The 26,050-nt window shown below is 35.3% G+C and overlaps 2 protein-coding genes across 5 annotated transcripts in view; one reads left to right on the forward strand and one right to left on the reverse strand.

Moving 5' to 3' along the window:
- Positions 1-6,761: 6,761 nt before the first annotated feature.
- LOC18036388 (protein FAR1-RELATED SEQUENCE 6) overlaps positions 6,762-26,050 on the reverse strand; it is a 30,046-nt gene continuing 10,757 nt past the window's right edge. The window contains exons 3-4 of one of the 4 annotated variants that reach the window (XR_002904588.1): positions 9,537-11,465; positions 6,762-7,854 (exon numbers count right to left, since the gene is read on the reverse strand). Coding sequence is in view for 3 of the 4 variants with exons in the window: in XM_024180310.1 (XP_024036078.1) it covers positions 9,963-11,465 (1,503 nt within the window). In the remaining variant the exon portion in view is untranslated. Of the gene's footprint in view, positions 7,855-9,364; positions 11,492-12,566; positions 12,802-26,050 lie in introns of those variants that run through there. The other 3 variants (XM_024180310.1, XM_024180312.1, XM_024180311.1) reach the window with 3 other exon arrangements.
- On the forward strand, positions 18,666-21,044 carry LOC112096916. The gene has a single exon (XM_024181142.1). The coding sequence runs from the start codon at positions 18,666-18,668 to the stop codon at positions 21,042-21,044; it is 2,379 nt and encodes a 792-aa protein (XP_024036910.1).

Consider the following 26,050-nt stretch of genomic DNA (forward strand, 5'->3'; position numbering starts at 1 on the left):
ATTGCTATTTCAATTTAGGAAGAAGTTCTTTCGGTGTGCTAGCGATGGGAGATGTTGTGGCTGCGATTCGGGGAGCTAATAGTTTATTGCACTAATAACGGCAGGTGCTGCTGCTTGATGCGAGGTCCATGGCCAGTTGTCAGCAGTTCGACTTTGGCATGGGCGCTGCTGGTTCGATTTTAGGTGTTGTCTAATTTCATTTTCAGGATTTTAATTTTATTTTTTTCTTTTATATTTTCATTAATTAATCAGGGCAAAGTTTGATTTTAGAATTTGGAATGAAGGTAATTTTGTTAATCATGGAAATGAGATTTTGATTGTCGAGAATGAACTTACACAAGCAACTGCAAATTAAGTGAAAACAAAACGCTTTTTCTCTTTGTGTGATTAAAACATGAAATATACCATAAATAAATAGGTAAAAATTAAATCAACACAATCCAAAACAGTAAACCAATTATAAGAGGCACAAATTTTTATGTGAAATACCGAAAACGGAAAAAACCACAACATGTTAGTATGATATAATCTTCTACTATATTAATGGGATTATAACACAAATTCTTCCCTATATTACACTAGAGATTAACAACATCAAGAATCTCAATAATCTTAACTTACAATACAACCTAATATATGTCTCTCTAATAAATAGATATCTAAAATAACAATCTCTAATAAGTAAGTATCTCAAATAACAGTCTCTAATAAGTAGGTATCTCAAATAATAGTTAATAAGAGGATAAAACAAAAATTAAGATTAGTAGGATGTGTATAAGGCGATGCTATCAACTTATCTTCTAAATTTGAGAAAAATAGTTAAATTCACTTTTTTGATTGTCCGACCAAAGATGGAAACCTTGCCCCAAAACCAAAGGAGTCACCATTGTGTTTCTCTCTCTCTCTCTCTCTCTCGTTCTTTTCTTCTACTTTTCTTAATGTTAGCCGCCACTTGCTTTTATTCTTTATAGCATTTAAAAAGTTACTTTTAATGGTAAATTTCATCTAAGTCCAAAACTTAGTGATAATTGCACACTAAACAATCCTTTTTGGACTATAGACTTTTGGACCTCCAAATGAGACGAATACAACAAATCTCCCCTTTTAGATCATGTAGGAGGCACCACAAGCCCACTCTCTGCATATAGCTTTTTAACTTCTCCTTGAATAATGACTTTGTCATCATACATAACTCATTCTCCGTTGTGTAAATCTTCTCAAGCTATAACCGTTCTTTCTCAAACACGTCTCGTATCTAATAATACTTCACATCAATTTGCTTAGATTTCGAATGATATATCAAATTCTTTGAACGACACTCTGATTTTCGCAGTACATAATATAGTTGTCTCATTTTATACCTAGCTCTTGTAGGAAATTCTTCGTCCACAGTATTTTTTTGCAACCTTCAATAATTGTAATATCATTTGCTTTAGTAGTAGAAAAGACAACTTATTACTAAAGTTTAGATTACGATGAGACTGCTCCTCCTGCAAAAGTGAGCAAACATTCTAGTAGGAATTTTTCGGAATCAACATCTCCTACCATATCTATACACTTGTAACACAGGTTTGTCACCACCAAAATATAAACATGCTCTGGAAATGCCTCTAAGATATCTGAGAATTTTTCACTATTGTCCAGTGCTCTTTACCGGGATTGAAGAGAAACCACTAACTACACTAGTTGTATAAGTAATATCTGGTCTTGTACAAATTATGGCGCACACCAAACTGCCAACTGCTGAAGCATAAGGAACTCCTCTCATGGAGAAATGGGTTTTGCTCTTGAGATTTTTGGGAACATGAAGAATAAATATGTAATTTCTTGGACTGCCATTGTTTCGAGGTATATAAACAGAGGACAAGTCTATATAGGTCGACAGTGGTTTGCTCAGATGCCAGAACGAGATTATGTCTTATGGACTGCCATGATTGATGGGTACCTTCGAGTGAATAGGTTCAAAGAGGCTTTGACGCTTTTTCAGGAGATGCAAACTTCAAATATAATGGGAGACGAGTTTACCATTGTTAGCATTCTTACAGCTCGTGCGAATCTGGAAGCACTAGATCTGGGAGAATGGATAAAGACTTATGTTGAGTGTTAGAAAATGCATATTTATAAAGGAGAAAACCATCATTTTACATTTCAAGTCTTACTAACAACCCTTACTTTTATGTATTTAACCTTCTTGTGATTTAATTACATGTGTTTTATTTTAATTAAGTATTTTATGTATTTTAGGGACATTATAGTCATTTCACAATAAAGGAGAGATCAGACGGCAAAACAGACATCACTTTTGAACTCAGGACGGTCAAAAACCTTAGGAGGAGCATAAAAGGAAAAATGGCACTATTCACATGTACGGTACTATTCACGTGTACGGTACTGTCCACGTTACTGTTCACGATACTGTTCACATAGACAGATCGATGACGTGGCATTGACTGATGAGGTGTCACGATCCTGTTGGGCTAAAATTCTTATGTACTGTTGATGGTGACGTGGCAGCATATCAATGGACGAAAAATCTCGCATACAGTACATGCATCACACAGGATTATTGTCAACCAAATCGCGTTACTGTTCATCCGGGTCAAACCGTGTTACTGTTCATCCACGTAGTCAAACCGCGTACTGTTGACTGATGACGTGGCGCAATCCTGAGCGTCCAAACTGTTTTTAATCCGATGGCCATGATTTACTCCATGTATCTATAAAAAGGGGGCCTCCCCCCCTAATTTGACAACTCTGAATCTATTTTGGGATCCATTTTCTATAATTCCCTCTCCATCTTGTATTTTCTACGTATTTTAATAAATTTCCATTTTACCCTTAGTTCAATTATGAGTGGCTAATTTCCTTTCAAGCTTGGGTTGAAGGTGAAGTCTCAACATGTGTCATGGGCTTTATTTGGTAAATTTATTTTCTTTTCCCCTCTAGTTTTTGTGGATGATTTGACTTTTCGTCGACAAATAATATTGATCTTGTCTAGATACCACCTTGGTTACACCGGCTCTCTAGTACAAGGTTATTATTATTTGGCACGATAAGCCCTTAGCACCATATTGATTAGAGCGTGGTTCATGAGGTGTGGATTCCCCCCTCATGATTTAATTGGCATTAATAAGGATTATATAGCCCATGATGCATGTTGATACGGATCTGGATACCCAAGTGCTTCATTTCAATAGATCTATCTTCAATTTCTTCTCGCCATTTTAATTTAAGTTTTAGAATATTCCAAATCATTTCCACCACAAATCCAATCCCCGATTCACAAAATTAATTCTATACACAATTAAAATCCACATCCTCGTGGGATCGACACTCGTCACCATTAGTCTATACTACAATAGATTCGTGCGCTTGCGAGTACATTAAAATTTACACAACAACTTATATTGACAAAAACAAAGTCAAGAATGATGTATTTGCGGGGAATGCTTTGATAGACATGTACTGTAAATGCCGAGATGTTGAGAAAGCTCAAAAGGTATTCAGGAAGATGCTTTGAAAGGACAAATTCTCATGGACGACCATGATTGTTGGCCTTGCCATCAGTGGCAATGGTGATAAAGCTCTTGATATGTTTTCCCAAATGCTTAGGGCTTCGATCAAACCGGATGAGGTAGCTTATGTTGGTGTTCTGTCTGCCTGTACTAACAATGGTAACGAAACTTTTGTGATAAATAGTTGCAACTTAAGGTGAGAATTGGAGGAAAGGAAATAGACTGAAGTTGTTCAATCATCGGTCGTCTCTATTTGGTTTTCTCCGATATCTCATCTTCAGTTTTGACTCAGATTCTATCTTACCACTTAGGGGTGGGCAAAATCGGGTTCGGGTCAACCCGATCGGGTTTCGGGTTGTTCGGGTTAGACAAGGAACAATCCGAACATAACCCGAATTAATGACCCGACCCGAACTTAGTTCGGGTCGGGTCATTAATTCGGGTTATGTTCGGGTTGGATTTAAAATGGGTAGGATTGAGTTCGGGTCAATTTGGGTTAGTTCGGGTCAATTCGGGTCAGTTCGGGTCAATTCGGGTCAATTCGGGTCGGTTGAAATCGGGTCAGTTCGGGTCAATTCAGGTCAGTTCGGGTCGGTTGAAATCAGGTCAATTCAAGTCAGTACGTTTTTTTTTTTTAAGAACCCGATCGGGTATTCGGGTCGGGTCGGGTTTGACCCGAACCGATCACAACCCGATCGGGTTTGTAAATTTCAAACCGATCGGGTTTCGATCCCGACCCGATCCGACCCGAACCCGAAATTTATCGGGTCGGGTCGGGTCGGGTAAAATGCCCACCCCTATTAATACCACTAGTAATTACATAGACTTGCTGCCAAAGGTAAGAATGAGAATAAATTAAATAGATTATGTCGAAAACGAAATAAATTTACCATTGTTCTGTTCATTCTATTTGTTTCCTACAGAATATTTCTCCAGCCTAAAATTTTTTGAATTAGTAAGTTTTTATCTTATGCAAGAATTGTGCTGAGAGTAATTCCATTTCTCAGTCTCTTTATGTTTCAATGAAGACGTAAAACTTGTGTTCTAGTGCACCAATGTTTATGCTTCTTACAATTTGACTTTAATTTAGTTTGTAAAACTTTTGTCAAAAAGTACTAAAAAGTAGTGCACCAAACACAAACTTTATTACAGAGAGGACTTCAGTTAAATTTTAAGAAAACACTCAAAAGAACGAGTTATAAATTATTATCGAAATATTTCACATAAATAAAAGCCATCCCATGCTGCAAAGATCTTGCTATAATCACCAAAAACTATCGGGAGCTTTTAGGGTTTCCATAAAAATGTCATTTCGTTCCAAAAGTCAATGGTGGGTAGAAAGTGGTGCAAATGAGACTCATTGTTAATGGTATAAGTTTTTGCTTAATTATGTCTTCCCCAAAATGATGATTTAATTTCCATTCTCAATTAATTTTCAAGTTTCAACACTTTTCTATGTAGCATGACATTGGAAAGATCTTGTACAGTTGTACTACTAAAAGCTAGCACCACACGTTAGTTATTGTTAAGTTCTTTTTCAACGTGAAATAAAGGAAGTAGTCCTTCGTTAAAACCATTATAGCCAAATTTCACGTAATTGGACATTTACAGACTTTTATTTCAAGTTGGATTTTGGTCCAACATTTCAAAGTTGGCCCAATTATTTTTGTCTGGTCAAGTCCTTCGCAGCTAAGCCCCTCAATGAATGAGGGTGAGATTGCTAAAAATTACGACAGGTGATATTTTATTATTATTATTTGTTTGAGGGAAAAAATAGGAAAAGCAATAGAGCGCCACGTGTCAACCAATGGAATGATTCCTGCACAATCTAAGGTACCCCACACAATCCGAGGTACCCCATATAATATGAGGTACCCCACACAAATAGGGGTACCCCGCGTAATAGGAGGTACCCCATGTAACTCGAGGTACTCGGCAAAGCGGATGCAAGAGAATCCTCCGAAAATATCCGCCATGAGAAACGTCTCCGCCTCCTAAAAGATATTATTCAATTTTGTCAGAATTATGAATAAAAAACGACGCCCTAAAAGGAGGGACAGTCGCCTGCGACCTCTGCCAAAAGTGAAGGACACTGTCCCAAGGACAGTGGTCCCCAACGCCTACCCGACAGCTACTGCAAAGGTACCCTGGACCACTCTCCAGCGCGCGCCACGTTTCCAAAAGATGAGATACGCCGCGAACGTGCAGATAACTGCCCAAAAATTATAAAGAGGTAAAAGGACGTTAGTAAAAAAGGGTATGCCATGTGGCAGCTGAGGTACTCCATATATAAAGGCGCCTAGGTTTCATTCTCCATCATGTTCTCACTCACCATTAACACTCGCACTCCAAAAAATAGGTTTTCTTCAACCTTAAACCCTAATTTACAGAGGGTTAGTCAGCTCTCTTTACCATAAAAGCTTGAGTTTGCTAACTTGAGCGTCGAAGTGTGAACGCCGGGGTACCCCGGCTTCACCTCTAACCTCTATTTCACTGTTTTGCAGGCGTGAAGCTCATTTGGAAGGACACATCTCTTAGTTCTAAACCTTTCACCATTGTTACCACTCTCTCTCCCTTTCTCACCTCCCCTGGATTTCAGATACACCACACCGCACACAATAAACTAGTGAGGTACCCCGTCTCCCATAAAAATACAAATTCATTGTTCTAGATAGATTTGGCTTTTTTTACCCCAAAATCTGTTGAAAACACTATTTTTAATTTTGGGGGATAAATCCTCACCAAAGTGAGGAGATTTTATCAAAATCAAAATAAAAATATAACAAGAACTGAAAGTCGGGCAGCCTAAAAGCTAGATGAACTAAAAGTCAGGCGCCTAAAAACAACCTTATGCAAAAGAGAAGCAACATGAGACCGATCAAGTAAAAGAATCCACCGCAACACCTAAATTGGCCAAATTATCTGTTGGTATTACAAGTTTCTTGTTATAAAAGTGTAGAATGAAGTAGGTGACAGTAGTTTTAAGTTACAGCTGCATGCCTAATCGCAATATCAAATAATGATTAAATATCAAATAATGCTTAAAGTAGTTGCCTAGGCCCGCCACAATTTATATTAACTCTTAAATTTATAAATAATTAAATTTTTAAAAGTTTGGATTTATATTAAAAAATCTTCATATAAATAAATAATATATGCACTTTTACAACACAGTCTTTAAATTTAAATTTTTCTAGAAAAATCTTCTGTATATCTTTTCTATTAAAAAATTTCCATATAAATAAATAATATACCTAATTTAATTGGACCCAGCACATCGCATATGCATAGAACACATTCCACAAAGCCATGCTATTCGGAAATTGACGAATGAAAAGTGAGGAGGCAGCAGTCAATGCTATTTGGGCTTGGCCCAAAATTGATTTATCAGGTTGACGTTTGCCAGGAATGAAGAACTGGAATATCACCGTCAAGCAAGCAACCTGTGGAGCAATACCATAGAATGCACAATCCAGCTTTGCAAGGTGACACTGGAGGCTTTTTGAAAAGTGCTTCACGCTCACTTGCACAGATTGAGCATCCCCTCTGGATATTGCCCTCTCTGATCGAGTCTGAGCACTCAAATTTCGGTCCTCAGATGGAGCTACAGCTTTCTCTCCAATAACCAACAATTTTCTAAACTCAGCACCTAGTGTGATCAGAGTTGTTGATATTTGTAAATGGAGATCCCTGTATTTGCAAATGGAGACATTTACCAAATCACCAACATGCTTCATCCAGTCTACGAAATTCTGCAGCTGATTCAAATCCGGAACCTGAACCAGAGTCGGAGGTAAATCTTGAGCCATGTCTAAAGCAGTCTGAAGTTCAAGTACTTGAGCCCTTGACAAAGGTTTTGAAATTGGAACATCTTGGATTACTGCAGACTTGTACCCCTTGGTTTCAAAGGTAAGGAAAGGCATTGCTTGAGTACAATTTGGAGGCAGCTTCTTCACCAATTTTATTTGGAGGCAATTGGCAGCGGATCCAGCTGCACCAATTTCAGAGCAAATACTGACACTACTTCAAACAGCACGCTGAAGAAGAGATATGTCTATGGCAAAGGCAATGCAGTCCTCAATTTGACTTGAGATGCGGTAATCACCAAAGAGAGTTTCCTTATGAAACTGGGCAACACATTGAATCCCTTCACCACTGAGAAGGTTGGGGAGGAAGTAAGCTTTCTCTCTCGTAAGGAAGAGGTGGCATACCTTCCCCATTTTGTCTAGGACAGGTAGGAATCTTTTTTCTAAGAGATTTACTCCATTCTCTGTGAGAAATGCTTTGAACTTCATCCCTCTGTCTCTAGCCTCACTTATCAGTAAAATAGTTGAAAGCGCTACAAGGAGAGAAAAGAAGAGTATTAAGATATATATAGACAAGAAAAACATTAGATGTCGATCTTACAAGCTAATACTTCAAACAGTATCCTAGAAAGCTAAAAACTGCAAAATGGCTTGAAATTTGAAAAGAACACATGCTTTTCCTCCTTAACTTGAGAAAATGTTTAATATAGTGCACCTTACAGAAACATTTAAACAATTAGAACTTTGCACAAAAACATTCAAGAAGACTAAACAAATCAGATGCAGTGTATTTCTCCAAGCACAAATGGCATTGCATTTTTTCCTCAACTGTAATATTTATTGATGAAAATCAGTACAGGTCCCTCATTTGTTATGGAAAGCTTTCTTGTAGTCTGACCGGTTAATTCACGGGTCTATAATCATCTTGCAAAGTTACAGGCATTTCTTTCGATTTAAAGTCTTTGCATCACCACCTCATCACACACCAAGCCAATATTCCGTCTACCTCTACAACAAAAAGTTTTAAGTAAACGATCCTAATGCATGCAGCCAAATAAAATGCAGTAAGAATATTCAACTTAAAACTCTGAAAGCCATCTTGGTGAATTGCCTCCTTAGGGGAAGTTCCATGCTTTACTATACTTGACAGGACTGAGCAAAAGCTTACATACAACAGATTTTGAAAATGATGATGCCAATAGATACTCATACAATCCATTGAAACTCCTAAGGTCCATTGTTCACAGAGGTTTACAGAGTTTTGGTCATCAAATAGCTCAGACCTTAATCCCAAACAAAAAACGAGTGAAAATTAGATCACCAGCAGCTAATTGTAAATTCTAACTTAACTCTTCATCTCCTTTGTAAACAGGAGACAAAATGGAGACACGCAAAATGAATAAGGAGAACATTTGAACTCAAATGAAATGAGGGCACGAAAGCAAACAAATGGCATGCGCAAACAAACCAAGCCTCAATCAAAAACTAATTAACCATTAAAAAAAAAAAAGTGGTCAGAGAATGAACTCCAAATTCGGGAGTGAAGCAAGAAGCTTTCATTATTTCAGAAGCTCCTGTACAAATTAATAAGTTATGCTCTTTGGAAACAAACCTAAATTCCAAGAGAAAGAGAACTCAAAAAATTTGCAATTATACGCAAAGGAAGTGAAGCACAGCATTCTATCACACGTACAAATTGTATAACAAGAGATCGACACATCGAATCAGAAGAACTCAATTCAAATTTGTCTCAAAAATCAAAATTAGAAGATTTCACATTTCGAGAGGAACAAGCGACAGGTCAGATGCAAAATTTTCAGCCACAACATGCCACAATTAACAGTTTATTTCCATGGATTTAGAGAGCTGACTGACCTTTTGGCTTTTGGAATTGAGAAGATCGCGGGCCAAAATGGAAGAGGGAAAGCGAAAGTGCGGGTTTTAATAGGGTATTGGATTAGCAAATTTAATTAGTTTGCGAGGGTAAAATAGGAAAGAGATATCACTATTAACTTTTTTTTTTATAAGAAAAAAGAATAATAAAGAATATTTTATTGTCATTTGCAGCCTGCAAATGACAATAAATCAAATACGTCATACAGAAGCTTAAAGCTGAATCTAAAAAATCTAGAGCTCTCAACTACAAAAATTACACTTGATGATCCTCTACAAGATGAAGCTTGTTCAATATCTTATCCAAAGTTTATAAAGTAACCTTGTAACGATCTTGAGATTGCCTGCCTTCCTCGACGACCTGCACGATGCGTTTGTACAAATCATCATACCTGTGCACCGGATTTTTAATATCAACGCCACTGCAGCTGTGATCAAGAACATAAGAGCGTTTAACATCTTTTCTCCATCGAGAAAGAATGTAGTGAGATGGGATCTCCTGCATGCCACTCTGGTTTAGAACACAAAGAATGTGTCTGGATAAATATCCTCTGAAATTGAACAACCCACAAACACAAAGCACCTCCAAGTCGGAGGCATTGTACAAAACATCGAAAGCCCTTGAATCTTTCTCGTTGCTACCAACCTCAAATTCTTCCTTCACTATGTATGTTATAGGTCCATCAGCACTGACATGTTTTGTGCTATAGCAAGAGTACATAGCCTCCACCTCCGTCTGAAACTTCCTTCACATTTCATTTGTGTACAGTTTTGAGAGTTGAAATTCATAGTCACATCTTGGTTTCTGGATACAACTTGAATTTCTTGAATCCATATCTGCCAAGGCTTCCGGTTGATAATTCGCCTGCAGTGCTTGATCATACTTGTGTAAGAATTCTTTCAAAGGAGTACGCTTATCAAGATATCCTTCAAAGTATGAAGTAGAAACCTCATTCTGCAGGAATGAAAACACTCCTGATAAAAATGCTTCCTTCAAATAAACAGGAGCCCACCTTTTACGATCTTCATATAAAGTTTGAATCCATCCGTGATCCTTTATTCCATGACGTTGAATCATGTCTTCCCAAGCTGCTTCAAATTCCTCAGGCCTGAGAGAGTGATAAATTGCTCTATGTAATGCACCTCTAATAGCTTCATATTCAAACAATCCTTGGAGTTTCTCTGGAATTTTTTGCAAGATGCATGACAATGAAAAGCAATGATAAGCTCTTGGGAAAACATCGCCAACAGCAATTTGCAAGATTCTACATTGGTCAGTGATGATTGTTTGTGGAGAGCGTCCTAACATACATGTAAGCCACACCCTAAACAACCATGTATATGATTCTATGGTCTCCCTGGCAAGTAAACCACAACCCAACAACACTGATTGTCCATGATGATTCACCCCAATGAATGAAACCAGTGGTACATCATATCTTTCAGTCAAGCACGTAGTATCAATTAAGACTACATCACCAAAGTACCTATATGCAACTCTTGACCTGGTATCAGTCCAGAACAGGTTTCTCAAGCATCCCTTTTCATTTAGATCCACTACATTAAAAAAGTTTGGATCTGTCAACTGCAAACGACAAAAGAAACTCTGGACAGCTTGTGCATCTCCTGGTTTAAGCTTCAATTGATTTGAGCTATTAACATTATTTCCAAATACTCCATTAACATCTACATTACCATTTCCCTCGGTATCGATGATAAGAGTTCGAAACAGTCTAATTTTTTGAACGTCTTCAGCACTATCTAATTGCAATGTTCTTTTGGTTCCAATACCTATGTGCTTATGTGACTTGTAAAACTTTCCGCTTCTTGGGCTTAACAAGTGGTTATGCTCAAGCTCGACTTCAATGATTCTCCACCTTTTGGTTTCCATCAACCTAAACTTTATCATTGCTGGACAGCCAGTTCTTGTTTCTGGTCTTGGGCGGTTTGCCTCGCTTTTCTTCTTGAAGCCTGCACTACTACAGCTCAGCTTTCCTCTATACTTTTCTCTACTCTTTCGGTACCATGTATTGCTAACTCTAACACCAAAACCCTGTTCCTTGGCATAGCAATTGTAAAAGTAATAAACATCATCATACGTCTCAAACTCCATTCCAACAGCAGGAGCCAATGGATTTTGGATTATCCCAGTTTGTCCAACATATTCAGTCATTGCACAATCTCCTACGACCTCAAAATCATCAGCATCATCATCACCTACTGGTTCAGTATTCAGAGAAACTTCATCCATCTACAATAGATGTTTAATGAAGTGAACTTTAAGGAGAAAAAGCAAAATCAGTTCAAGGAATGATAATATAACCATACAGTTACTTTCACAAAGCTGCGTATTTCATCAATACCTTAACAACATACAACTGCCTGAGAACGTATAGACATGTCATAGACGCTTGAATTAAGTATTGGTACAAATTCATGTGGGACACAATTTCAGTCACTAAACCCAATGCCTTTTTTTTTCACATCATACCAAGGAACGGATTAAACCCAATACCTTCTTTTACGCCATACCAAAGAACAGATTAAATCATCAATGAAAAATTAATCACATAATAATTTAACTAGACAAATAAAGAGCTCGAAACAGCACAAAACTTGAATATGATTATGATAATTGTTGAGTCATTGTATCTACAGCTTTCCTTCAACAAGAAGATTATGAACATAAACTACACACAAAAAATTTATTTTAAACTGACATAAATTTATTCAGTTACATTGAAACCCAAAAAAGGAAGCAGGAGCTGGAGAAAAACAACAGCAGAGAAACTTATTTCCAGAAGGTTTACGAAATAAGGAATTTATTAAGACACAAAATTTGAGGTCAACAATAAGAATTTGGTTCTCATTCTCTTTTTCTTCATTTTTCACTTATTGATGGAGTTACCATACAATCCTAAATGATAAAACCCCATCTCCATCTTTTTGAAATAGAGTTAAAGCAAAGCTTTTTAAGATGTTTTTCCCTAAAAGACTCAATAGTACAATGTTTTTCAATATTAAATACACAACTCAATCTTCCCCTAATTTACTCTAATAATCTCTTAACTAAGGAAGATTAAGCTCCACTTGTAAGCTAAAACAAGTTTCTTAAATCAAGCCCCAATGCTCTATGCTATTCAACAAGGCCTCATAAATGATAAAACTACCTCTACAAAGATACCCATTTTAATTTCGCAAACTAAAATCGAACTCCTGAAACGTAACGAGCATTAAAACAAACAAGTCCGAACAAGAACTGAAAAATGATACGTAAACCCGTTTCGACAAACAGTTTCCAATCAATGAGCAAAAAAGTTAATGGAAAACATGAAATTCAAACGAAACATACCTTAGGTTGATAAATTAGTAGCGCAAAAGAAATTTTAGCGAGATATGGGATCAGGGATTTTGCCACGGTGATGTTAATTGCGACATTCGGGTGACTCAGCAGCCTTCGAGGCTGAAACTTTGATTGACCAAAAGCTTCCCGTTCGTTGATTCTCTAATTGCAGAAACGAAACTGGCAGTGTACAGAAGACGTACGCTGATTTGATAATTCTGTGAAAATCATTGTTTTTTTTCAGATTTTTAATGTGTTCGATAAAATATCAAAATCTCAAAAACTTTTGTCTTTCATTTTGGGGGGGAAAAACCCATTGAGATCCTTATGTTTTTTCTTATATAATCTGGCTTAATAATTTGCAAAGTCTATTACTTAGCACCCATGCATGCTGCGTTCCAATTTACAAAATTGTACGTGAGTGCATCCAGCTAAAATTTGTAAAAAGAAAATAGCAATAACATGTTAAAAATGTGATTATTATGAAGAAATTTTAATTTAGTTAAATAGGTGACGATGGATAGGTATAAAATCTGAGATCTTTTATAAGGTTAATAAATATGTTGAGTTTGGATTAGTTCAATTTTGAAATAATAATATTCAAAATATCTCTTAAATCATTATAAACCTCAAATCTATTTTAATTTTATTTAAAAGATAAAAGAAAAATAGGTTATGTTGGTGATTTTTTATTATCTTTTTAATAAAAATGAAATAAATTGATGTTTATAATTATTTAAAGTATTTTAAAGACTGCCATTTTATGAGAGAAAAATATTTCACTTTTTTTTAGTGTGAAAGGCCGAAAAAGGACAAAGCAAGTTTCCCTAGTTTTTATTTATTTGAAATTGGTCATCTCATATACTTCACCCTTCAACACTATAATTTTTTTGGTTATAATTTTATTATTTTTTCTCTTTTACACATGCATGTGAATTACTTTTCTTTAAGCTCCTGAATATTTAAGATAAATCATGGAAGAGATGAGAGTATAACAAGATGACCAAAATATGTAACAAAAAAATTTTATAAGTGAAAAATATGTTAGAGACTTACAGTGGAAGTAAAACTCTGAGGTGATGTTTGATTTGAAGAAAATGGAGGAAATGAAAAGACTGGAATGTAGAGGAAAAGAGAGAAAAGGAGAGGAGAGGAGAGTGAAATTTTTTTCTAATGTTTGGTTTGTCACATAATTATACAAAGAAAGGAAATCTCTAATTTTTTATTTAGACAATTTTAACCTTAATAAGTATTAAGTTTTCAATATTTATCATGTGTATAATTAAAAAAAAAAGAAGTAAATGGTAGAAAGCGGTTTCTGATTCCGGCCACATCGCCCGCAATGGAAGGTACTTATCAGAACATCAAGAGCCAGCCATCATTCCCTAGCCATCACTGCTGTCGGAACACTGCCGGAAAGCTGCCGATTGAACCGCGAAAAGTCGTGGAAATCGCTGCCTCAAATCGGTGAGTTTCGCCCTTTTCTGGTCACGCCGTCGCCATGGCTTTGTCCATCAAGCCTGCCACTTCCATTTTCAACCATCCATAGCCACTATTAATTGCCAAATCACCGCCGATCAGCGGGATCTGTGGAAGTTAAAAAGTTTCTAAATTTTTTTAACTGGATTTGAACAACATACGACCATTTTTTTATCTCGATAACGACGTAGTAATGTTGATCGTTGGTCGGCAAGTCGTATGGTAGTGGCAGTGAGTAACACGCGCCAATCACATCGGCGGCGGCGGCGGCACTATCCGGCGACTGTTAAAATAATATTTTATATTTTCAGATTAAATAAATTTATTTTATTAAAATTTTTAAATCATTATTTAAATTTAATTAATTTAAAATTATCTATAATGTTGAATTGATAAAATAAATTTATAAATAATAATTATGTGATTACATTAAATAAGTTAAAAAGTTGAAGGGTTAGTTTTGGAAGATTTAGTTTCCAACACAAAGGGAATTTGAATTCTTCACTTCTTAGTGTGGAATTCAAATTCTATATTGTAATAGATATTAAATTTCAATAAAAATTAAATTCTTATAAGTTATGTCAAACCAAACAACGAAAATAAAAAAGAAATTTAAATTATTTTTCTTTCCTCCACCCTCTCCTTCCAACTAAATACATCCTGAAAATAGAGATATTGATTAATTTAGAAGAGATTCAAGCAAAAAATATTCCAAAAAAAAAAGCAATATGTCCCTTTGGAGGGCAAACTTGTCAGTTTCAAAAAAGTACATGCTTTGTATTGATAGTTGTAGGATATTTGTTTTGTCACTATGTATTAGTTGGAGAAGTCCAGCCTTGTGGAGAATGTTATGAAAGAGCAAAGGATATTCCTGATAGCTGATAGAGCTCTATCTGATTATGTATCCAGTGAATGGATGTGTTGTTGGAAGATATCTGAGTGCATTAGTTCATATGTGTCTGTCAATGTGCTTTTAATGATTTTTCCACCTGTTTGTTGTAAAAGATTATTGTAAATTGAAATGAACTTGATGTTTTAATATTTTCTTCCGTAAATTGAAATGAACTTGAATTAAATCTCGTTGAATTTAATATTATCTCCTTAGTGGAATTTCACCTAGTATGTATTCAGTTGTGTTGTCTATAATTTTGCATTCGAGTAAGTTTCACCTAAAACATTAGCATGAGTAGTGGCCCTTGAACCTTTGGTCAAAATTATTGTTATTATTTCTGACTAGATGTAAATTTTGTATTAAATCTCGTTAACACAATTCTTAATTAAAAGTATAGGTTAGTGTTGGTGCAAGATTTGCCACACCAAATTCTGCCTAGCTGTCAAAAGTGCAAAATAAATGAAGAGAAAGCACAAATACACGACTTGAATAAGGATACAACGAAACTTAAATTCAAGAGAAAATGATAGCTATATCCCAAGATTTGAAAAAGTAGTCATGTAGGTTTTTAAGATTTCAATAAGCGACTGAGATTCAAATAATATCCTTTAATTCTATTAATAAAAAACAAAGACTCAAATATTTTATGATAAATAAAAATATAATATTAAAATATATGTGATAATATACACATTTTAAATACTTTCAATCCAAAAAAATAGTTATGTTTTACAATCTATTAGACATATTTTATTAAATTAATATAAATTTTCTATAAAATAAGAATATAATATTAAAACAAATTCACAGAAATTTAAAGAATTTTGAATGTAAAATAATTTTAATATATTAATACGTGAGTTTTTTTATTAATATAAAAATTATTTAACTTTAAGATTTTTTAAAATCTTTACAATAAGTATAACTATATTATTTACATTTAAAAATATTTAAATATTATTAACCTACAATTATATTTGCATTTGTTAGAAATTTTTAAAGTCAAATATTTTGCACTTCTATATTATTAGAATTATTGCACACAAAGAAAGAAACATATACGTTTAGAAATTGTTTTCTTTTAAAATAGAGATGATGATTAGTATAAGGATCAAAAAAAGGATAAAGAATATTAATGATTAACGAAAACTCTATACAAATTGATTTTAGTAGGAAAAGAGTGAGATGAATGATTTCTTTTACAGTTAGAAAAATAGATGATGATTATTATAACGAAGAAGAAAAGATAAAGAATATTAATTATTAATGGAATCTCTATGCAAATTGATTTCAGTAGGAAAAAAAATGAGTTAAATGATTTAGAGTGCGTTTGGAATTGAGATTGGACAGCCATAGATTTTAAGTTACAACACTGAAGTGTTTGGTAAATACTAGCTGCTGCAGATTGAAAGTTATGTTGATATGATTTTTCACATGTATCATAGAAAATATATTACATCTTTAATAATTTTTTTAAAATTTGTATTTGCTATATATTGTTTTTTTTATATAGTTATAACTTTTTTTTTTTCCACAGCAGCTGTAGCTTAAAAGCTACAGCACCTCAATCTCAAACAAGTCCTTAGACATTCATAGTGTGTTTATTTTTTGGATTGGTGAATCAAAATTATTGACAACGCTAACTTCATCTTCACCGTTCGCAATCCAACAGCAGCAATTGTCGCCAATAATGATATCGCCGATGATGATGACAATAATAATAATAATAATAATAATAATAATAATAATAATAATAATAATAATTATTATTATTATTATTAATAATTAATATATTAATATATTAATGTTAATATTATTATTATTAAGATTAACAATAATTATTAGTAATACAATTTTTTGAATAAAAATAATCACAATAATTAAAATACAAATTAACAATTATGACAATAGTTAATTAATGTCTTTTTAGTAATTTGTAATAATCTAACTCATTTTAATTCTGATTATTACAGTTTAAGTAAATAAATTATTATGATTCCTATTCTCCTTTTCTATTTTAACTCACTTCGATTCCAGTCTATTCTGATTTTTGTTTAATAAACGCACCATTAGTGCTAAAGTAATATTTCATACATAGAAAAGTAAAAACTACACCTAAGGTTAAGGGAAAGGACTTCAAAACTCTCTTTTGATCATAATACATTTTGTACTAATTAACTTAAAGATTTTGAATCTAATATTTTATAATAAATAAAAATATATTCCTAAAATAAATATAATATCAATATTTAAAATATGTTTTAATATTTTACACATTTTATTATATTAAAGTAGATTTTATAATAAATACAAACGTCCTATTAAAATGAATATATAAAAAATTTAGAAAATTTAGAATATTATATAAAATAATTTTAATATAATGCGTGAGATATATTTTATTAATTTAAAATGTTATTTTACCTAAAAAATATGATAAATTAATAATTACATATTTGAAGTTATTTCAAATATTAAAAAAATTTAATATTATTAGTCTTTTAGATAGATTAAATTATTTTTTTTATAAGAGATAGATTAAATTATTTTAAAATGCCTTAATTATTTTTACTTTTAACGTTACCGGCCTTTCTTTTATTTTATTGCAAATTAATGCTAACAAGAAAAAGCTAGATCATATTCCACAAAAGCAAAAGTGACAAACACAACCAGCTGGAATCTTTTATAAAACTACAAATTAAAATGGATTTTTTTTTTGATAAATTACACATGAAAGTGGATTCTTTTGAATATAAGTGGAGTAGGCTCTTTTATTTTATTTTTGAATATTGTATAACGGGACTGTAGACTCTTTTATTAAACTACAAATTGTATAGTCTTTTTAAAATTGTTATAAATTAATGGCCCCCACAATCCTCAACAATTGTACCGATATTCACAAGTTGGTGGCCCCTACAATTCTGTTCCGATAATTTAACTGTGCAAGTGCTCATTCACAATCTTCCAGGTCATGCTCTCAATAATTGTTTTTTTTTCCTGCATTCCCTTTGGGAAATTTACGAAAATAATCATTAATATTTTATTATTTTTACAATTAACCGTCTTAATTTTTTTCTATCAACATTAGCCAAATACAAGTCTTTCTTCCCAAATTACCCTTCTTTACAGAACAAAACCAACATTGTTTCTCCCATATCGCCAAACCAAAAGCAGCTTTTTATTCTTAAATCATCAGCCAACGGCGACCGCAAAAGACAACGGTAAAAGTGATATCCGATCATAATCTATCCGGATCCAACACAAATCTACATCACTCAGTGGTATGAATTATTTTTTGAACTTACTGAACTCAGTCGGGTGAATCTGAGTCTGGCGACAGGCTGCCTGTCGCAGTAAAACTTGGTGCGACAGGCAACCTGTCGTACCAAACCTTGGTGCGACGGGCACCCTTGGAGATTTATTAAAAATGTATTATTTTAATAGGACTCAAATAATTTTTTTTTATAATTTCAGGCTTAATGGATTCAGTTGTACTTGAATTGTGTTACGATGGTTGGTGGGAGACATTAGAGAATGGCTGTATGGAGTACGTGAATGGTAAAAATCGAGCTTTTTTGGTTGGAAAAAATTACTTGTTTGATCAGTTATTGGCAAGAGTATACGAGGTATTAAAAATAAACCCTAATGACTATAGTATCACAATGAAGACAACTTTGAGGTCTAGTAACACATTATATCGTATATGTGCAATGCCCATGGATATATGTGATGATGAAATGGTGAGGGTTGTGTTGCATATGGCATCTGACGTAGCTAATTTTGGATGCATTCCTATATTCGTGACCACATCACCTCGACTTCCGAGCGAAGGTATTGAGCCACATGTCGATATAGAAACTTCGTTTAGAGCAAATATGTCTGGCCCCGATAATGATGAAGAGGTGTTGCCAAGGACAATATCGCTGCAGCAATATTACTCTCCAATCCACGACAATTATGATAACATTGATGATAATAGCGTTACGTTACAGGATGTTGGAGCAACGGTATTTCCAATAACAACGTCGTTGGAGCAACGATATTCTCCGTATCACAACAATGATTTTCGGGACAATGATGATTTTCATAATGAGACAGAGGAGGATAATGTTTGTGCAGAACCTTCTAATAATACGAGGCGGGGCACTCGTTTCAATAATGATGGTGATGATGGAGGAGTCGGTCATTCGAATGTTCCGTCGTTTCAGCATGAGGATGAGTGTGAAGACAATACTCCTGTGAATAACAGAGGCAATAGACCTATTCCTTCTATGGTTCGATCGAGAAGGAGAATTGACCCCCTTACAAGTCTTGCTCCAACTTTACCTTCGAACATGGTTGCTCCAAGCTTTGTTAGCAGTTGTGACTCAGATGATATCAGCGTGGGTAAGCTATTTGTTGAGAAGAATGAGCTTATATTACAACTACGCAAGGTGGCCTTTAGAGATAAGTTTGATTTCAAGATTGCACGGTCTACTACGACACGTTTCGAGGCTCACTGTTGTTCAGAATCATGTAAATGGCATATTCGAGCAACTAGAAGTTCGAACGAGCAAAATGTTCCTTGGGTGGTGAAGAGAATTGATAATGTACACACTTGTCATAATGAGGTATTGATTGATGGACGTCATCAAGTAAGGAGCCGGGTTGTCGGTCATATTATCGCAGAAAAATATATTCAAGATAAGAGGATTTATACTCCCAATGACATAAGAGCAGATATGCAACAGGAATACGGTGTTCAGTTAACATACCAGCAGGCATATAGGGCGAGAGAAGTTGGTCTTGAAATAGTTCACGGCAACCCTGCAGAGTCATACAACTTGCTCCCTAAATACTCTCACGTACTAACTACAACGAATGAGGGTACAGTCACTCACCTCGAGCAGGATGGAGATGGTAATTTCTTGTACTATTTTGTAGCACTCGGATATTCCATCAAGGGGTTTATGCAGTACATTCGGCCTGTCATTGCTGTAGATGGTACTCATCTAAAGAGATTATATCGTGGAAGCATGTTCGTGGCAACATGTCTTGATGGTAACAATCAATTGTATCCGTTAGCCATTGGGATCATGGATTCAGAAAATAATGATGCTTGGGAATGGTTTATGATGAAGTTACACGGAGTGATTGGTGATAGACCTGAGTTGGTAATTATCTCTGATCGATGCACTGCCATAAGGAGAGCCGTTCTTAAAGTATTTCACAATGCAACTCATGGCGTTTGTTTTTACCACGTCAAAGGTAACATTAAGTCACAATTTAGAATGTCCAAAGCTCTTTGGGATGAATTTGAGCATGCCTTTATTAATGCAGCAAAAGCATATGGCCACGAGGAATTTAAGAGACAACTTGAAGGGTTGTGGATGATCCACTCGGGTGCGGCTGATTACTTAGAAAATAATGTCGGCACGTGTAATTGGGCAAGGTCTCAGTTTCAAGGTAGGAGGTACAACATTCTTACCACCAACATCGCGGAGAGTGTTAATGCTTTCATGAGGGAACCTCGAAAATTTCCTGTTACTCATCTTGTTGATCACTTCAGGAAAACATTGCAGCAATTGTTTTATGATAGAAAAATTGTGGCTGAATCAATGACTACTCGGCTAACAACATGGGCGGATGAAATAGTCACTGAGAGGAGAACTATAGCTGAAAGAATGATAGTTCGGCCGGTGTCTCCGCATCGCTTTCAAGTTATAGGCGGTGGGCTTAAGGAAGGGTTGGTTGACTTGCAAAAGAGAACTTGCTCCTGCAGAGTGTTTCAGCTTGATCAGCATGTGTGTGCTCATGCAATTGCGGCGTGTCTAACACACCGGGTGGATTTTATTAACCTTTGCTCGGACTTTTACACTACAGAATCGTTGGCGATGGCTTATGCACAACCAGTGGAGCCAGTTGGTGATGTGGCTGATTGGGAAGTTCCAGATGAAATTCAGGAGATGCAGGTATACCCACCAGTTGAGGCACCACTACCTGGCCGTCGTAAAGAGCTCAGAATACCCTCGACTGGCGAGGACGTTGACCGGCGGACTGTAAGATGCGGCCGGTGTCATGAACTAGGCCATAATCGTAAGCGATGTAAGAATCCTATTGCGTCGACTCGAAGTTAGTTGTATTTTGTGTGTTATTCGTTGGTTAAAACTATTATTGTTTTTGTGTTACATTGGTTAAAACTGTTATTGTTTTTTGTATTTCGTTGGTTAAAACTGTTATTGTTTTTTGTGTATTGTACACTTATATTCATAAAACTTTATTTTATTTTAAAGTTCAAAATGTGAGGCATTAAAATTATATAAACTTAAGTGCGGAAATTAAAAAAAATGCAAATTTCAACATTGAAATTACTACATAGGTCTACAATATAATATCGTCATTAAATATATCAACCGCAATCTTCTTTCTAAAGTACTCGACATGACTAGCGTTAAACTCCAATCTAAGCCCGAACATTAAATACATCGTAACCATCAATACAAAAACACTGCAATCGCTAGTTCCGGGCTCTTGTTGTGGTGCGCTCTTAACTGCGATAACTTTCCACGGGTCTTCACTCCGCAACTCAGGTCGGATATTGTAGAAGCCAACATATTCCAACCATCGAGGGAATATAACTTCAAGTGGCTTGAATTTCAACTTGTACTTTTTGTCGTCGCGAAATGTGAGTAATGAGTCATAAATCCAGACTTTATTTTTCCGAAAGTCAACTCGTGCTAGTACCCAATGCGCGCCGTCCAAGTTAACAGGGATGAGTAACTGCATATAAAAATTAAAAAAACATGTTCGTTATATATGAAATTGAAATACAACAAAGAAAAAGCAACAACTCGAATATTTTCATTATAGAGCATGTGAAATGTAATAAAATACACACCATATCGACATCCGTCATTAATTTTGACATTGTGTGCTGTCGCCCACAAAGATAACTATTCAAGCGGTCGTCGAATACCATTGAATCAACTGCACAATTCCTGTTATTCCATAACTGATTCAAGAACACCTAGTACATAGATAACCAAGAAATGCATAAATTAATAAAACTTAAAGGCAATAATTAAACAAATTAAATAGTATTTATAAGTTTTGTCGGCACGTTACCCAAAAAAATGTGTCAGTATGTGTGACACGTTGGAGTAAGGCATTTGGATACTGCCGTTGTTTCTCGCTAATCAAGCGGAGATACTCGTGAATATGCTGTAGAGAAACAAAAATATTACGATTTAAAAAAAAATTATACACAAATCCACAACAGTATACACCACGAGGAAAATATAAATACCTCATCGCCTAGCCATCCCATCGAAGCTGTCCCCAAAATTATTTGAAAGAATGACCGCAGGTGCTGGACTCTCCGGCGGACTCTGCTATCACCAGTGAACCATCGATCAAACTCAGCAAACAAACTAGAGTCCTCCAATCCTCTCAGTGGATTTACATCCACACTCGTACTCATGTCAATCGCATGCTCCATCATTTGGGGTCGAGGTAACCTCCGGACGTTCTGTCCACGCCTGACCGGAGGAATCATGTAAGGACTGTTATAAACATACGACGGTATGTACGCGCGGCCGAACTTACTAACGCCCGGAGGCACCTCTGTGAACACCTGCATGCTCTCCCCACTAACATCCCCGTATAAACTATAAAATGACGTGGGCGTAGACAAATTTTCATTGCCCACGTCAGTATACACTCCATAGTCATCCGGGGCCTGTACATTCGCCAAAAAGAACATATTAAATAATTATCAAATTAAAAGTTAAACGAACATAATTATTTAATTTAAATTAGCTTACCGCATACGAGCGTGCAGTGGGAGAATCCTTATTTGGATGTTTAGAAAATGTGTCGATGAAGCCAACAACGGTTTCTTTAAAATCTTTTAATTCTGACTTTATTTCATACACATTACGATCAATCTTATCCAGCCGTCGTCGTACGTAATCATTAAACTGCTTTGTCCTCGACTATTACAAAAGAAAAAAATAAAACTTTAGAATAACAATAAAAAAATAATAATTTATAAAGGAAAAATATCGTATATTATTTATAACCTCAGAATCCCGTGCGTCATCAGAGTTGTCTGTTTGCTGCTGGTGGTCATCAACAGCCACCTCATCCTCAAAAGTGTCAAGACGCTGCTCTGGTATTGGGTTTAGTATGTCGTCATGATCATCATGCTCGTCCGATTGTCTTGTAACCGACGGCATCGCGTTGATTGAGGGTTGGTGCTGTATAAAGTATCATTTAAAATTACTAAATGAAAAGTCAAAAATTTCGATAAAAAAATTTTTAGTACTTACAGTATACCGACCTTATGAATCCAATCTGGAATGCTTGGCAAGTAATCCTTCACAGAGAGTCAATATTTTCTGCTACTCTCTTTTGAATTTGGCTCAAGAGTTTGTAAAATGTCCGTCTGCCATAAATTCAATTGAAAAATTTAAGTAAGTATACCCAACTTAAATTTAGTAAAGTTAAAAAATAAGTAATACATATTACTTACAAGACGAGATTCGTCGTTGAAGAACGAATAAACCTCCGCAAAGTTGATTCTCGAAGACGTCATGGGCTTCCATTGCAGAATGCGGGGAATCTTACTCTTCGTTTTGACGACCCATGTTGATGGCAACCCTCCGATTGCTTCGTAAATCCAAGCCTACAACAAACCAAAGTGAAAAATCAAATAAAACAACTATCAAATATTTAATACTATAAAACTTATTAATAAACAAAAAAAAGCACCTGCACCCCAGACGTAAAGCCGTAAAGATTATATTTTTCAATATTATGATCTGAATTTTTCAACCGAGTCTTCTTAAATTTCTCGTCTTTCTCGAACAGTGCATTGTCAAGACTCTCGTAAATCATTTCCCACGACAATAGACCCCATGGCGCTTTCGGAAGTACTGTATATCATCAACTTGGTCAAGCCAATCGAAATTAATTTGACAGTGATTTTTTCTTGCATTTAGTACTCTGTCCGCAAAATAAAACAGCGCAATCTTTAATGCGTCCATATCGTCCATTTCCTCGAAATTCAACTCCTTAAATACTGCATCAAATTGCTTCACATTAATCTTACGATGCACACCACCAAAATACGTATTCCGTAGCCTCTGCTCCATTTCATCATTTTTTTCATTGGTATCAACACCAAATGAAAGTCCAGTAACCAAGCACCATTCGATAATTGACAAGCGAATCAAATGCTTACCAATTTGAAACCATAACTGATCCTCACAGCTATCTTCTTCATGGGCCACTTGCCGCAGTAAACGATTGTGCAAAATTACCCCACTAAATGGAAAACTTCGGCACTCCAAGAAATGCCCAAATATATCCTTTTTGAACATACTCAACTGCCGCTTTGTTAATTTTTCCTCGATGGCTTTTACGACCGAAGATAACATACACATGCTCGAAATTCGACCAGGAAAGTGATCAGCATAACGAAAATACATCTTGCCTACTTCAATATCCGGTGATTCTGATTTCGCCATGTATCTGTAATATTTATAAAATTATTACATTACATTTACAAAATTATTACCAAACTCTAATTTTTTGGTGCGACAGGCGCCTGTCGCTCCAAAAAACTGCCTGTCGCACCACAGCTGGTGCTCCAAAATCGAAAACAATACTCCCAAACACTACCAACTACCACAAACATCATCACCACCACTATTAATCTCAAGCTATAACTATTATTATTCTAAAATCTCATTTTAAATTAATGAAAATAAGAAAAATGACTAACCTAGGTTTTGTTGAAGGTTGTAGATCGTAGATCGGATGCCGGTGAGAGATGGAGCCGCCGCCGACGAGGGTTGATGTCGCCGCCGATGATGGGAGTTGGATCGGTTTGGGAGAGATGAGTGAAAAAGGGAGTGTTGGGGAAGAGATGAGGGATGGGTATTTTGGTCTCAAATGTTGTTTTATGGCTAATGTTGATAGAAATATTTTTGGGGGGTTAAGATGAAAAAAAACAAATTTGTTTTGGTTATTACTGTAAATTTCCCATTCCCTTTCATGCTCTTAATAATTGAAGAGCATACTTTTCATTTTCAAATGTGGAGCCGCATCTAATGTCGCTAATTTAATTTGGGATTAAATTAGGGGACCATTATATTGCAGTGTGTACTAATTTTTGTGTTTATCTAAACTCCTTAAGTTTAAGACATATTATGGCATAAATAAGAATATAACAATAACAAAAGAGATGCCGGAGCAGATCAGCAGGGTTTGAATATGACCTTTGGCGGTTGCTTTTTTTTTGTGATTTTTTTCATTTTTTCCTTCCTGTCATTTTATCATTTATTTGGCTCTGTTTCTATTGCGGGTGTTACTGCATGCTTACTGTTGCTTGACAAAGTTTGCTAGCTTTTTGTTTGCAGTGCTGCTATTCACCCCGAGTCAAGCTCCGAAAATTTATTAAACAACGCCGTTTCGATAGTAACAATTTTTTTCTTTTCCCTTTGTCTGTCTCTTTCATCTGCTGTTTCTCTATCACTTTTCATTTTTTATTTCCTTACTTCCCAGCTGCCCCTAAATTGTTATTCTAGCAATATACTTTCTCATCTTTGAATTTTCATCCTTGAGTACTCCCACAGCCGTAATTTCATCATTATAGACTTCACTTGGAATGCTGTATTTTTTCGATTCTTAAGCTACTTCAATTACATCTCCCAGTATAGGATCCTCATCTTCCTTTATTTCTTCATCTTATGAGGTAACAAATGGATTTCACAACTCATCTACTTTTAAGCAATTACATATTATACCTTGAATGATTCAACTGTTCCGACAGTTAAAGATTTTATGCTCAACCTGCAGTGCTACGAACATTGTCCATGAAAGATGAGTTTCAGCATATAAAATGAAATATAGATGTTTAATCTAAAATAACCCTTCACTGCCAAGAAACCTAGGTCACAAAATTCACAGATAATGATAAAGAGCTAAAAAATTTGAAAAACTCTACAGATCACACATCAAGCAAGATATCATGTTTTTTTCCCTCATTCGGTGGTGATTGATTCGCTTTTTGATGATGGATATGGTATAAAAGTTTTGACCCAATTTCAAGCAAACACAAATAGAAACACAAATAGAA

Source organism: Citrus clementina, unplaced genomic scaffold, assembly GCF_000493195.1.
Source record: "Citrus clementina cultivar Clemenules unplaced genomic scaffold, Citrus_clementina_v1.0 scaffold_7, whole genome shotgun sequence".
NCBI classification, from domain to species: Eukaryota; Viridiplantae; Streptophyta; class Magnoliopsida; order Sapindales; family Rutaceae; genus Citrus; species Citrus x clementina.